Raw genomic sequence first — 13,869 nt, 5'->3', positions numbered from 1 at the left:
CATTTCGAAAACAAAACAAAATGCCTTTAAAAAAAGAAAGTAAAGACAATCGAATGTAATTGGTCGCCTACAATTTAATAGACACGGCGAGGAAGGAGGCTAATGGGCCCAATTTGTGATGTCTACAAGTTGTTAGTGCACATGAGCACACTCACTGTTCTCGATTTTGACAATTGCATTGTCGTGAGATGGCACTACGGATTGCCGAGTGGCCGTCACGATTCTACGACACGACATTGTTTGCTTAGATTTGTCGAAAAGAGAAGAAATATGAATTTGTTTCGTAGATTTTATATGTTTTTGAGCATTGAAATTGATGACAAACAAAATCCCATTATTGTTATCAATCTACATTTATTCTTAATATACTGAATTCGAGTAATTGTCTAATCTAAAGAAGTTTTATTATTTATAATAATAAATATAACAGAGGTAGATGTAATTCACAACAGTCAGTGATAATCATATGCAGTTCGGGTTTTAATCTGTGGATCTTTTGTGAATTTAATCTTTGATATCGTGTAATTCATCTTTGTATAATCCATATAGAAAGCAATTGAAATGAAATATTTTTTACAAGCACAAAAATAGTAAAACTATCAAAGGGTGCACCCCGGGTACTAAATAATAGGTTTTGGAGTTATCAGTGAAATACATCTTCAAGTAGAGGAAAAAAATGAATTCATTTGCTGGCAATTGAATTGTAATAAAATGAACAGGGGCCGGAGCAACCAAAACACAGAAGGGAGTTCGACAGAAATATAAAGATGGGTGTTCCTTATCTAGATGTAGGAGCGTATGATTGTGGATTGTAATGAGGGGAAGGGTGAACGCGACAGGGATACCCCGACCCGGCTCACTTGAAAGTAATTGAAGTTAAATTTGTTCATTTAAATTGAACAAGGCTCGCTGTGTCACATGTTTTCGTAGAAGAATATTTACATTTACGCTTAACACGTTCCTTAATATTACTTTTGTGATCTAGACTGGTTGTTTCTTTTAAATGACATCGAGTAACCTTGCTTTATAGGGTGGGTTGCCACGCAATTATGCGTTGGTCACAGCTCTTACTAAACGTAAAAGGTAGGACAATTCTTGTATAAGGTAAAACGCATTGAATGTAATAATATGCCCACAATATATGCAGCCTTTAAAAATGACAATTCCGAATATTTAGAATTGTCCTCTATGGAGACAATCTGAATTGTACACGAAAGCCGCGTGTTCCTGCAATTGGGTGACCATAATTACCCGCAAAACGTGTTAAACCGTACTTCGTCCATTATGTACTGTTTCAATTGTCCGGCGCACGTTCAATTTCGAATTAATAGGGACGAGCGCAGATTAGGGTTTGAAGATGGGTTAAGTGCTTAGTTAATCACCACTCGAATGACGCACGCGCCTACTAAATTCTAACGCTTTAAATTTGCACCATTTCGAAATTCGAATTTCAAATTAGAATCATGCGTTAATTTTTAACATTTAACTTCTAAATTGGGTCTTAACTGTCGAAACAAATGTGCAAATCAATATCTGGCACTAGCTCGTTTGTTCCTTTCAATCTTCCCCATCATTTAGGACATGAATTAAATTAGTTTCTAACAAACATTTTCTTGTATAAAACCATATTAGAAGCAAAACTTTCTCCGTCTACCTTTTCTGACAATTGGATCCGAACCCAACATCGTCGGTTCCCACGTATGATAAGTTGAGTGTAGCCTAAGCGATGTCACAGTAGAAAGTCTCACAAAGTCACGTTTGCCTTATTTTGCATCTCAGCTCCCAGGCTTCGCAACATCTGTCGCGTGGTTACCTGAGACGGGATTGTGCAAAACAAGGTCATTGCCGTCCTTGCCACAGAGAAATTGAATGTACACGTGAAGTTTGAAATACTGTTTCTTTTATATTCGATTGCATAAGTATCACACACGTGCGGGCGTGGGAATTATACATGGGGAATTATTTTCGCAAAAGAGCAGCACGTATGGTCGTGGATTCACACGCATATAAAGGCTTGTCGGTGAAAGTGAAATTGTTTGAATAATAATTTCAACTTCAATTCTTCTAAAAAAAAAAAAGATTTATCAAGTACAAGGGAAAAATATATAACATTTTATGTAAATGCGTATTAAATTATACATGCAGTTAATTCCCACTATAATTCCTCTATCTATGGCATGGTTAGCTGCTAGAGAACTCTTTAAGAGTTAAGCTCACTAGTATAGTATTTCTGTTGTAATTTTAGAAACATTGCATTGTGTACAAAGCTTAAATAAATATCACAAAAGAAACTCGGTTCCTAAAGCAATATGATGGTAAACAATTTTAATTTGTCTACAGCCCCGGATCTGACCCGAAATCAGTAATATCGTTTTCTAGCGATAAGAATGTTTTAAAATACATGTAATTTTACCTAAACTGTTTGTTATGACATTGAGAAGTGACAAAAACTAGGGTCAGCTTTATAAGTCAGGTGTAATCTGACAAGCAATATGTCTCTTAAACAGGTGACTGTTTGGATTTAAAAACATCGATGGCCAGATGATAGTCGTGGCAAAAAATAGCCACACCTGCTTTGTTAGTTACATTTTATGTTGACAAAGCATATGGCCGTTTAGCTGTTGAGGTTTCATATTTTATTAATTTTGCAAGCAAATTGCAGCAAAAGAAAACAAAAGTGAAATAAATGTGTTATTTAAAACCCCTTACTTGAGAAACGTTCACAGTATTATCTTTGGAACCTTAGTTAAATATGCATCGAATAACCAATGCAATAAAAACTAAAATATCTTATTTCTACTCTTTAAGATTTTCGTCCTTCTTTAATAGAATTAGTGGTAGTTTGAAATCAAAGGCTATTACTACTATTTATTATTGTTAAAAATAACATAAAACTCAACTCACAAAACACAATTGACAAAAACAATTTCTGTCCTAGATCCCGCTTTGTTCATCATCATGATCAGCTCACTATAAGTCCGCACCGAAGGGCTCGGAGCCTACCCTAAGTTAGGGGTGACTAGGCCATAGTCAACCACGCTGGCCAAGTGAGGGTTGGTTGACTGTTGACATAAAGTAATTAGTTAGGAAAGTCGTATAAAATATAACAATCAATTTATGTAAAAATAGTATATTTTTGTAACGCGTTATAGGCAAAACAGCCCCGAGCGACAATCCCTTAATGGTTTTGCTCATACATAAATTTAGTGCGCCGTGACCGAGCTAAAACAAACTGCTCTGCTCCTAATAATTAATGATCATTCACATCTATTTTACGGTCATTCTCTCAAACAAAGAGGAAAAAAACGGTTATTAACAAATCCAAGCGATCCCTAGTCCCTTAAGCACCTGCTATTATAAACGAATAGTTTTTGTTTTTATAACATTTTCAACCGAAATTAGTTTTTGAAAGTCAATTATACAGAAATACACATGTATGGAGTTGATATATGGCCTGGGAAGTCAATTTTAAACTATATTTTATAACTTCAACAAGCTTTATCAACTTGACAATTAAAAATGCACATTAAGACTTCTGTAATTGCTTATTTTAACCTACAAAACTAAGTTATTTTCAACTATCTATTGAAATTTATTTCTACAGAGACATTGTCGGTCACTAAAGGTTATTAAGGGACCATCCGAATAAAGTCTATTTGATCCTTTACCAATTATTTTATTAAAAACAAATAGTTCTGATTGATATTTATTGAAACACTCAGTCAATTAAAATTCCTTTAAGATAAGAGTAGTCATTGAAATTGGTGGGACGATGCCCTTAATACTCGGTCGCAGGAGGCGTGATGTCGACCCGTTAAACAATGCTCTTAGAAACGATGACGTAGCGATACTTCGAAGACAAAAGATTTTATTTTTAAACAAATATAAACATACAAAGAATTGTTATTAAAATTAATATGTTGGACAGAAAAAAGCGAATGAACGAAACTTGGTTTCAGAATAACAGTTTAAGAAATAGCAATCGGAATAATAACCCAGATTTGTCTATGGAACGGTTTATGTAAACAGTTCTATACAACTCCAAGGAGTATGACGTGATTTTTTGTTAAATTTCATGTATTTTTGTTACTTACAAAAATACATTTTCCAGCTATATCTATTATCTAGCTATTTATATAAATTGTCAACTTATTATCCAGCAGCCTAGACTGATTATGTTTCCCTTTTCTATTATAAAAACTTTTTACACAAACTCTGTTTGATCCCTGGATGTTCGCGATATCAAAGTGAGGCTAAAGGCGGTGCTTTACTTAATCTGATAGAGCTATGTTAAAAATTATTCTAAAATGCAAAGAGTAAAAAGATTTCATTCCGACGTTAAGAGGTTAAAGGGAATTTAAAATATTCCTTATGACATTACTAATAATGTTTATTTTGTAATATACAAAGAGAATCTTTTATAAATTTACGTATAGCAATGTTTATGTTTAAAGATCTCATACGGTTATTTTTCTGCGGAAGATAGTTGCAGAATAATTCAATGCATGTATGGGGAAGGGCGCATAATATTTACTATTTATGCCTAAACAGAATCAATGGTTCCCTAGAGACGGCCCTGTCTCCTTTATTATGACACTATAATATGTACAAGGGTCATTTTATTACTGTCCTATCTTGAAGGATGGTATCCTTCCGAGGTGTTGTAGGATATTTATGAAAAGGTTTTTTATCGGGCCGATAGCTTGTCTTGTAAATTTGTTATGGGACATTCATGTTTTCGATATGGTGACTCAAGATAATATTCGTGTCACTGTCACTTTAATGACTTTTGATTAGTAAGGAAATCTATCCTTAATTAACTTTTTTTATGACGTTTTTAATGCAGATAACTGTCAGTCTTAGAAAATACTATGAGACTTTGTTTCATTTAGTGATGACGTCATTGACCCATTCCTTTTTATTCTATTTTTTCTTCTTTTCCTTTACTGTTACCCTAATTTTATTATGCCCAAGATATATATCTAAATTCTGGCCATAAATATAGTTGTAATATTAACTAACATGAACTGGTAATCGATACACTTTTTTTCATAATTTATACAGACGATATCCTCGAGTCCATAGTTTACTTCAATCGAAATAATTTACTCAAAATCACATATACACAAGAGTGGATGCGACAAACATTCAACACCGTTAAACTTAAACACACAAATGTATCTGTGAAGTAAAATGTCTCGCGCGATGTGTACCTAAGTCAAGACTGCATAACGGTTCTAGGACGTGGTAAGTACAACGGCAAACAACATCAATACACTCTTAGCGGAGTAGGATGCTGCCACCTAGTGCGCACTCGATTTATGGAGCGAGAAAATACATTAGCTTTAGAGATTGTCACATTGTATGATAACAGTGCTTGAAAGATAGAAATTACATTTCTTCTCTAAATCATTGTGAAAAAACTTAATAACTCAAAATTGCTTTTATTGTAAACTAGCTACCGCCTGCGACTCCGTCTAAACGGTTATAAAACAATATATAATTGGTAGTGTTGTTCCAAACTACATTCTATATGTAGCCAAATTTCATCGAGATCTGTTTAACCGTTCTAATAATACCTTCAAGAAAACATCCATCCATCCATCCAAATATTCGCATTTATAATATAAGTATGAAGTTTTGAACTTTCTTCAAGTAACATTTCAGACGTGTGTACATTTTTGCTCACTCATACTGTTAAGGTGTGAGCGTGTTAAAAGTGAAACCGAAATATCCCGAAAAATCTGATTTTGGTTGTCCAAATTTAAAATATAAATCATGAAATAATTTGAAATAAAAAAAAAACAAAAAAGTTATCTGTAAGAATTCTTCTTTATATGTAATTTTAGTAAAGATATTTCCGCGTGAATGCTTAACGCCTTGTAATGCTGTTCGCATGGTGGGAAACTATTCAACAGAGGCATTAGAGAGCATTACCACTGACACATATTTTACTCAATAAAATCATTAATCAGTCGAAAACTTGGCATCGGATAGTATGTTTTCGAGGAAAGTGTTCCAGTGAGTATAATCCTTACGCCCCGGGGCGTTTGCCAAGACGTAGAGCTATTCATTCACTTGGCATGCGACTAGCGCCTTGGTCATAATTGCTGCTTCATATAGTACTTTTCCTATTGTTATGTGTCGCTATGCATCTCTAATTGTAAAGCAATCGCGATCAGCACGTATAATCGCTATGATCTATTCTTTGCGGAACATCAGAGGTGTCGGGTCGACATCCGTGATCGACTCTACATAACAATGAGGTAACATACCGATGTCTTGTTTGCTGCTTTCCTGGTGTTATGAATTATGGAATCAGGTTTAACGTTTTACATGAAAATATGTACCAGTTTTGTTAAATCGAATCATTCTTCAGACTATTGCTGATTATATCTTCAATCTTCTTGTTTAGAACAAATAAAAAAAAATCTTGAATGTATGTAACCATAAAAATAACTACTTAAATACCGGTTTTCATCCCACTGCCGCTATTCCTGTTTCATAAAAAGACCAGGAAAAATTATTCATTCAAGCTTTCGATAGCAAGCGTCTTTAGTAAAACATAAATAAAAATATAGACCACCATCATCACAATGAGGATTTATAAATTCATCCATAATATAGAAATTTATAAATAACTTTACTCGTCTTTCATAACACCCACGCGAGGATACGGGTCGAGTATTAAAGAAATCTTGATAAAAAGAATAAAACTACTTTAAGAAACTTATCTTCTAGATCTTGTCAGTTTTCAAAATGGCAACGACAAATACTATTACAGACTAATGTTATTACACAAAAATGCTAACTGCGAAACTAAATAAATTATATACCAACATACCAAGAAAATAACACGAACAAAAGTATACGTAACTCTTTCAGATAATCACCATTTATAACCCTACTTTATATGATAAATTTAAGTAGAAATCTCAAATTATGTTAAATTTTAAACGCTAATGTGAATAAAATACTTCTAAAGAAAAGGGACTTCATATTTTGACATTAAACGATAAATATAAAATCAAAAAGACACCAAAACAATCAATTATAGCCTTTAGTAAACTGGTGTTAAGATTCATAAGAGAAATGTTAATAGAAATTGTTAGTATATCGTAATATCCGCGTGAAATGTTAAAACAACTATCAGAGCACAATAATATATCATTATATTATTAACTTATCTTCTCACCCTTGACAATAACAATGGCTGTTGAAATATTCGATAGCGTTATTCGTGACCAAAAGCTTTTCGTAGTTCAACAGGTGGGGTGCCGGGTCAAAAGTTGATGCTTTATACAAGGGTATCATGTGATTTAGTTGCGTTTGTCGTCGAATCGTGACTAGGATTTTATCTAAACAACATGAGATGTACGTGGGCAGCTAATTTTTGTCAACGTACCTTTACTTATCTACATTTTATTTCAAACTAGATAAAAATAAGTGCATACATAATTAGTAGTATGGATTAATAAAATAAAAACCTTTTAGTTAGTTATACATGATAGTAATAAGACCTTTTAGATACTCTGGGTTAGTACGCTGCTAAGAATTGAGCAAAATACACTGAATTTTAGTGATTCGTATTTCTGCAGATAATATTTGTTTTGCTAAAACTATTTAGCTCCATCCATTCAAAAATCTCAATACTTCAATACTTTTTTTCAATACACATTTTTAGAAGCGTACAGGATTCTAACATTCTTTTTAAAAACGTTTGCAAAGACGTTAATTGAAAGCTTCTGACAAGATACGGCGATAACCTAAAAGCGCGCGTGTTTTTTCAGTAACTCAGGCAATTTGAAAAGGTGATGTAACCACATATTCCTTTTTATTTTGCAAAATCTATAAAAGTCGTAATTCTTCGCTACATTAGATAAATCCGTAAACTGAGTGTACAATTTTACTCTTCCAGAATAAGCTTTTATAATGCACTCGGCAAGTGGGTAGTTATGAAATATTTAATACGCCCACTTCGAGGACTCAAAAGGAGATTGTCAAATAAACCTTTTAGTGTATAGTCTGAGATATGATGAGATTTGCATAAGAAGGCAGCGGCCGACTCCCGCACTACAAGATCGTGTCGCGCATCTGAATAGCGTCTTATATTTGCAAATATTGACTCTTGCCCGCACCCTTTCGAAGGGTTTCGATCCTTATTCTCTTAAGATAATTTATCGAGTGCCAAGCTGCTTAACAAGAGAGAAAAAAGGACTATTCTTTTTCATCATATTTCATATTTTATTATGCCTACACCCGTATTTTATTAAATGTATTTATGACACTCTTTACAATGAATTTTAAGTTTACACTATAAGATAAAGTATAAAAGAAATTCAAAAATTATGCTAGCAGAATACTCAAAGAATTTCTTAAGCATTCCTGACTTGAAAACAAAATCCAACGAAAGACAAGCTTAGCATTATTCCAAAAACTACAGCACGATTTTAAGTTATGCAGATAAACGTGATGGAAACGAGAACACATGGTGCCTGCGAGTACTAAATAAAAATTGAATCGTCCAAATTAAATCGGGGATTACAGTTTTTATATACAAATGTAGTCGACCAACGAAACAAGAGTGCAGCTGCGACCCGAAATAAAGTCCGTCAGTCTCTCATTACATCTTCATGAGCGGTGCGGACCGCGGGCTAAACGTGACATCGCCCTTGCTAAACTTTCAGAATGAAACATTCACGCAAATTCATGTTATAAGGCAATACAATCTTCTTCGAAGCAGCAACTTGGTTAAACACAAACCATGGGTACTGAGTAATTTATAATTTTTTAAAAGAAATTTTTATTTCATCGATTAAATAATGATGTTGGTTTATCATATTTTTTTTAGCATCGCTTTTTTTAGTAACTTTTGGTTTCAATTGGCCATTTCCTTGCTTTCTTTTATCAGTTACCCAAATATCTTGTAATCGTTAAAAATAATATGTTAGAGCATAATAACCATACATTCTTTTCTTATTTGCATGATTGAAAAGTATGAATCCAAAAGTAAAATGAGTAACTCTGATTTTCTTAAATCCTTACGTGATCAATTTTCACATGGACAAACCAGCTCATTTGATATTCATGTCTTGTATAGTTTTGCAAATCATACATTGCGAGTCACGTGCGCTTTGTTTCATAAGCCAGATGACTTGCCTCAATGATGTCGAAGGATGGTTAAAGCTTTTAAGATTGTATCTGGTCATGATTGCCTCGATGCTTTGCGATTTCACAAATTGAATGACGTATGTTGACTTGCTAATCGCATTAAGGCAAAGCAGTAATTGCTTTTTATTAGCTATACTTTATTATAAACTTTGTTCTCTTTTTAATATTATGTGTTATCATTATTATAATGTAAATTTATTGTCATCATCATCCCTTTAGAACGATGTACACTAAAGTGTATGTTCCCATGAATCAAAAACCAAAATATACTGGCCAAAAGGCTGTTTATAAGGCGTCCATAGATTAATAGAATTAAAAAAACCATTATCTAAGAATTAAAAATATATGAATTAAAAAAAAAACTATAGGTTAAACCATTAAATCTAATTTTAGCGCTACTTCATCTGAATAGACGCAAACAAGATAACCTTACCCGTATGTATCCAGTAGATACTTTAATCAACTTCAAAACACCAGTGACAAATATCAGTTAAGTCTACGCGGATATTCAAGAATGACTACGCCATTGAGTCATAATGACAAATTAACATGACGGCATTCTCATGTCAGTTGAATAGTAAGCGATAAAATCGAAGTCAAACCGCAGACCTGGTCTGTCGTATGATAATTTGTACTTACAGGTAACTGAGCGAGTAAGCGATGCACACAGCTTTCACACGTTCATTGATGGACCTGGATCACGGAAAATGATGTCATTGTAAATCTAGCTAGGAATGAGTATGCAAGTCGGATAATACAAGAAATACCTACCTTTCCGTTTCGACCAAAAAGAGTTCTATCTGAGCGTCCCCTTCTCCATCGATAAATACGTAATTGTGTGGCATTGCTCTTTTGTTTTTAGGATTCCGTACCTCGAAAAAGAAAAAAACGGAAAACTTATAAGATCACTTTGTTGTCCGTCCGTGTGTATGTCAAGACCCTTTTTATAACATAAAAATACCTATCGTACTAGGAATGCCAATTATACAAATATAGCAACAATTAAAATAAAAAAAGAGTAAGAAAATTACTTGAATCGGAACTGCTTTCATTTGAAGACTAATTTATTTATAAAATTTAATTTTACGTATAAATTTAAGTTTACGTATGCAAATATGAAAAGGAGGAACCTAAAAATGTTGCGTCTTTTGTTTTCTTATATTTTATTCGACGCGTTTTATGCTCATTTTATGATCAACAAATTATAATTACTGTTTCCTAACTTCTCAGAAACCGCCTTGTTGGACGGAAACACGTTATCGTTTTAATTAATGTTATTCTAATTCTTAATAACATACTATTGTTACTTATCATTTTTGCTTCGAAAAGTATGACATAATTATGTTTTTAATTTCCGTTTCTTGTTTAGGTTATAACTATAAATTTATAATTATAACATTTTTTAAATTGTATTTCATTTGTATTTTAAATAAAAATGCCGGTAACATTGGTTAATTTAATTACTAAAACAATTTTTATAATCCTATAATTTTTATTCGTAATTAAGTTTTATATTTTATTCCAGTTTTCAATTTTATTAATAATTTCAAATCAAATTTGAAACAATACAATAATGAAATTGTAACAAAATAGATTATGTCCATTCGAACAGGTTACAGCCGGTGCAAACCGCATTAACGATGGAGTAAAAGAACAAAAGTTTGACCGCAGTCAGATGACACGCGCCTCTGCGGCCTGATCAACTGCGTCTATGTATTTATTTTAAACTAGAAGCAGCCATCGATGAAGCATTGTCATTATTCTATAGATCTTATTCAATGCTTAGAATAAATTTTACTTCGTATTTTAAAATAGGTTAGTATCGCGTAGAGTTTGAATCAGCCTGTATATATAAAGAGCGTACAGCGAGATAAATAATATTGTTTTTATAACTTATATTTAATTTAAGAGTTGTTAATGTGCGTTAAATTTTAACTTTAGTTCTCAATCGGTTTATTGATAATTGTACTATTATCAGTCTGTCATTTTAATATACACAATATATTATTTCGAAGCATTTCAAAGTTTTTACGGGGAGCGTGGTTCGTTTCCGCACTGTAGTTTTGCGGTCGTTTTATCGACAAAAAGCACTAAACGGTCGGCAGGCACGTCATCAAAACAATCATAGAGGTATCGGTTTTAGTTCGGCGTCGTTGGTGATCTGTTTTGTGGTTAGAACGGAACTGCTCGTCCGTTTGAAATGAGCTCGGTAATGATTTGTTAGGTCGTTAAACCTTGACACGAGCTTTTCTTGTTACCATTGAAAAGAATACAATAAGTAAATTTCGTTTCAATCTAATCAGAAACTAAAGTTTTTTTTAAAACAAATGGTTTCAATTATCGTTAAGTACACAAAGTCTGTTTAACTTAATCTAATTAATCAATCATCGATCTTAAGGCATTATCTAAGGTTAGCATCAATTATGAGAATGTATCATCAATACTTAAGAAATCCACTGATGTATTGAGCATTTGTTTGTCAAAATCATCTACAATTTCAATTACTCAAAGTGCTCATAAAATCTTAAATCATAGTCCAACCAAACAACGGAAGTTTGTACAGAGACCTGCTCAACGGGTTCCCTCTAATTAATATGAAAACAAAGCTAGAAAATCATTGAACGATTTCTCTTGAACAGTTTTTTGGCGCCCCACCACTTTCTACTCCATATCTGTCTCATCTAGTCGTAAGCTTATAAATGATATCAGATAAGACCAGGTACACATTGAAAAACTGAATTTTATTATATCTTTGAATATAACACATACTTAAATAAAGCTATCAAAATATAAATGTAACATGACCCTACAGTATAATACGGTATCAGAGTCATCTCGGGCGACAATATACGATCGGTGACATTGGACCGAATCTTAGCAGGAGATCAAAGCACTGACCGCATGATTGAGTTAGACAGGACATTGTTTATTGGCTTCTGAAGACACGGACAAATCACATGGAAAAGATTTTCGAATGAAAAATATTTTTAGATAAATTACTTTAATTTTTGTTCACAAAGGGTGTGTAAAAACATAAATTATATCCTTCGATACTAACAATACGTTAGAAATAAAAAAAATTCGCAACTATACATAGTTTTGAATATGATCCGGCCTTCACCTGGCATCCGATCGATAACAAAACAAAAGCCTATAACTGTGTCACTCTCTAGTTTATTGTGTCAAGTACCAAAATCAAGTGATCGCAATACGAACTCAATTAACAGTATATTGAAAATAATTGTGTAATTAAAGAGAAAAATATTTCTAAAGTAACTTCTGTATCTAGATTGCTTCATTTTCCTAGATTACTTATTTTTTTTCGTTATAATGTTAATTTTTAGGGTTCCGTACTCTAACGTACGTAATTCTATATATATTAATCATAGTAAATTCTAATACAGTTTACGTATATAAATTAAGTCGCGCCAGTTCGTCACAGCCGAGAATCTTTGTCGGCAACTGTTTGCTTACTTTATCTGTTTTAGGCCAAGTTAAATTAATTGTTTCTTGCGACAGGCGACAAACTGTTCAATCTTCAATTGTTTCTTTTTCGGAACAATCAATTTATCAATATCATTATATTGTTTTTACAAAAGAAAAACTTCAATATAGATTAAAATCTGTAACAAATTAGAACAGAAACATTTGAGTAAAAATATTTTAAAACAATACGCTGGCTAAATAAACAAAACTAAACTTTAGTCTAAAATCTAAAAGCAAGTTGTCCTTCTAGTTAAAAATAAAAACCATAAACTGTCGCTTCAAGGAAAAATCGTAAAGTTAACATCTTTATAATTTCCAGTTAGCAAGCAACCAAGGGCCCTCGGGTTTCGAAATCGATAGATGCGTGAGTCACACAAGACGGGAAACAGTCGTCTTTGTCCAAGTTGACACGTTACTTAGCCGCTCTATTTACAAAGCTTTTAGCAAACCCCCCGCTTACTTTAACTTAGAGTAAATAACATTCGCCTTGTCTGTAATTCGGTTAAGGTTAGTTTGAAACTGCTAATTCATATATACTACCTTTAACATAGCCTGAAAAAAAAAGTTTAACAGTGCTCTCAGATTCCCACAGAGAAGACTAAGTCTACTTCCTATGTGAATAATATGCTACGCTGTTACGCTTTTTCATTTAATAAAAAAAATACAATTTTGTTCTAAATGTCATTAACTATTTGTATTATTAATGCAATTTTAACAATAAACTAACAAATAATCTAATGAATAGTCATAAAACTATGATATAAAATAAAATATTAAAAAACTTTACTAATACTTTACTAAAATATATTATTAAAAGGAGTCCCTTTAGGCAAGGTCCCGAAGATACTGGCAGCGTTCCCCCTTTGGACAACTAAACTAATTCTTTGTTCGAGGTAGCTGCCAGCTCTTCGGTCCCCTGTGATGTCGATAAATTTTTTGGATATGTCCTTAAAAAGTCTTAAAGCGCTAGGACCCCACGGACCAAGGGTCTCGACGCCGAATGGGACAAAATCATTTTCGGAGCCTAGACCCCTGTATTTGCATGCTTTTGAAATCCAAAAAGAGTTTCTTATATTTTAATGTACGAGTATGTTTATAATTTTTAATTCTACGTAGCGTAGGTAGCGTTGCTACACTTTCTCACATATTTTAACTATAATACATTACTACATAAATTACTGTAAAAAAGCGTGACGAAATGTTACTAAAGTA

At 32.9% G+C, this 13,869-nt stretch overlaps 1 protein-coding gene across 1 annotated transcript in view; it reads right to left on the bottom strand.

Moving 5' to 3' along the window:
* The window catches only part of LOC106122061 (uncharacterized), a 377,450-nt gene that overhangs the window by 86,429 nt on the left and 277,152 nt on the right, over positions 1-13,869 (bottom strand). Inside the window, exon 3 of the mRNA XM_013317911.1 lies at positions 9,811-9,864. Coding sequence (XP_013173365.1) covers positions 9,811-9,864 — 54 coding nt within the window. The remainder of the gene's footprint in view (positions 1-9,810; positions 9,865-13,869) is intronic.

Source organism: Papilio xuthus, unplaced genomic scaffold (genome assembly GCF_000836235.2).
Source record: "Papilio xuthus unplaced genomic scaffold, Pxut_1.1 DF826933.1, whole genome shotgun sequence".
NCBI lineage: Eukaryota > Metazoa > Arthropoda > Insecta > Lepidoptera > Papilionidae > Papilio > Papilio xuthus.
Note: the sequence above shows the minus strand (reverse complement) of the source record. Positions and strands in the feature narration are given on the sequence as shown.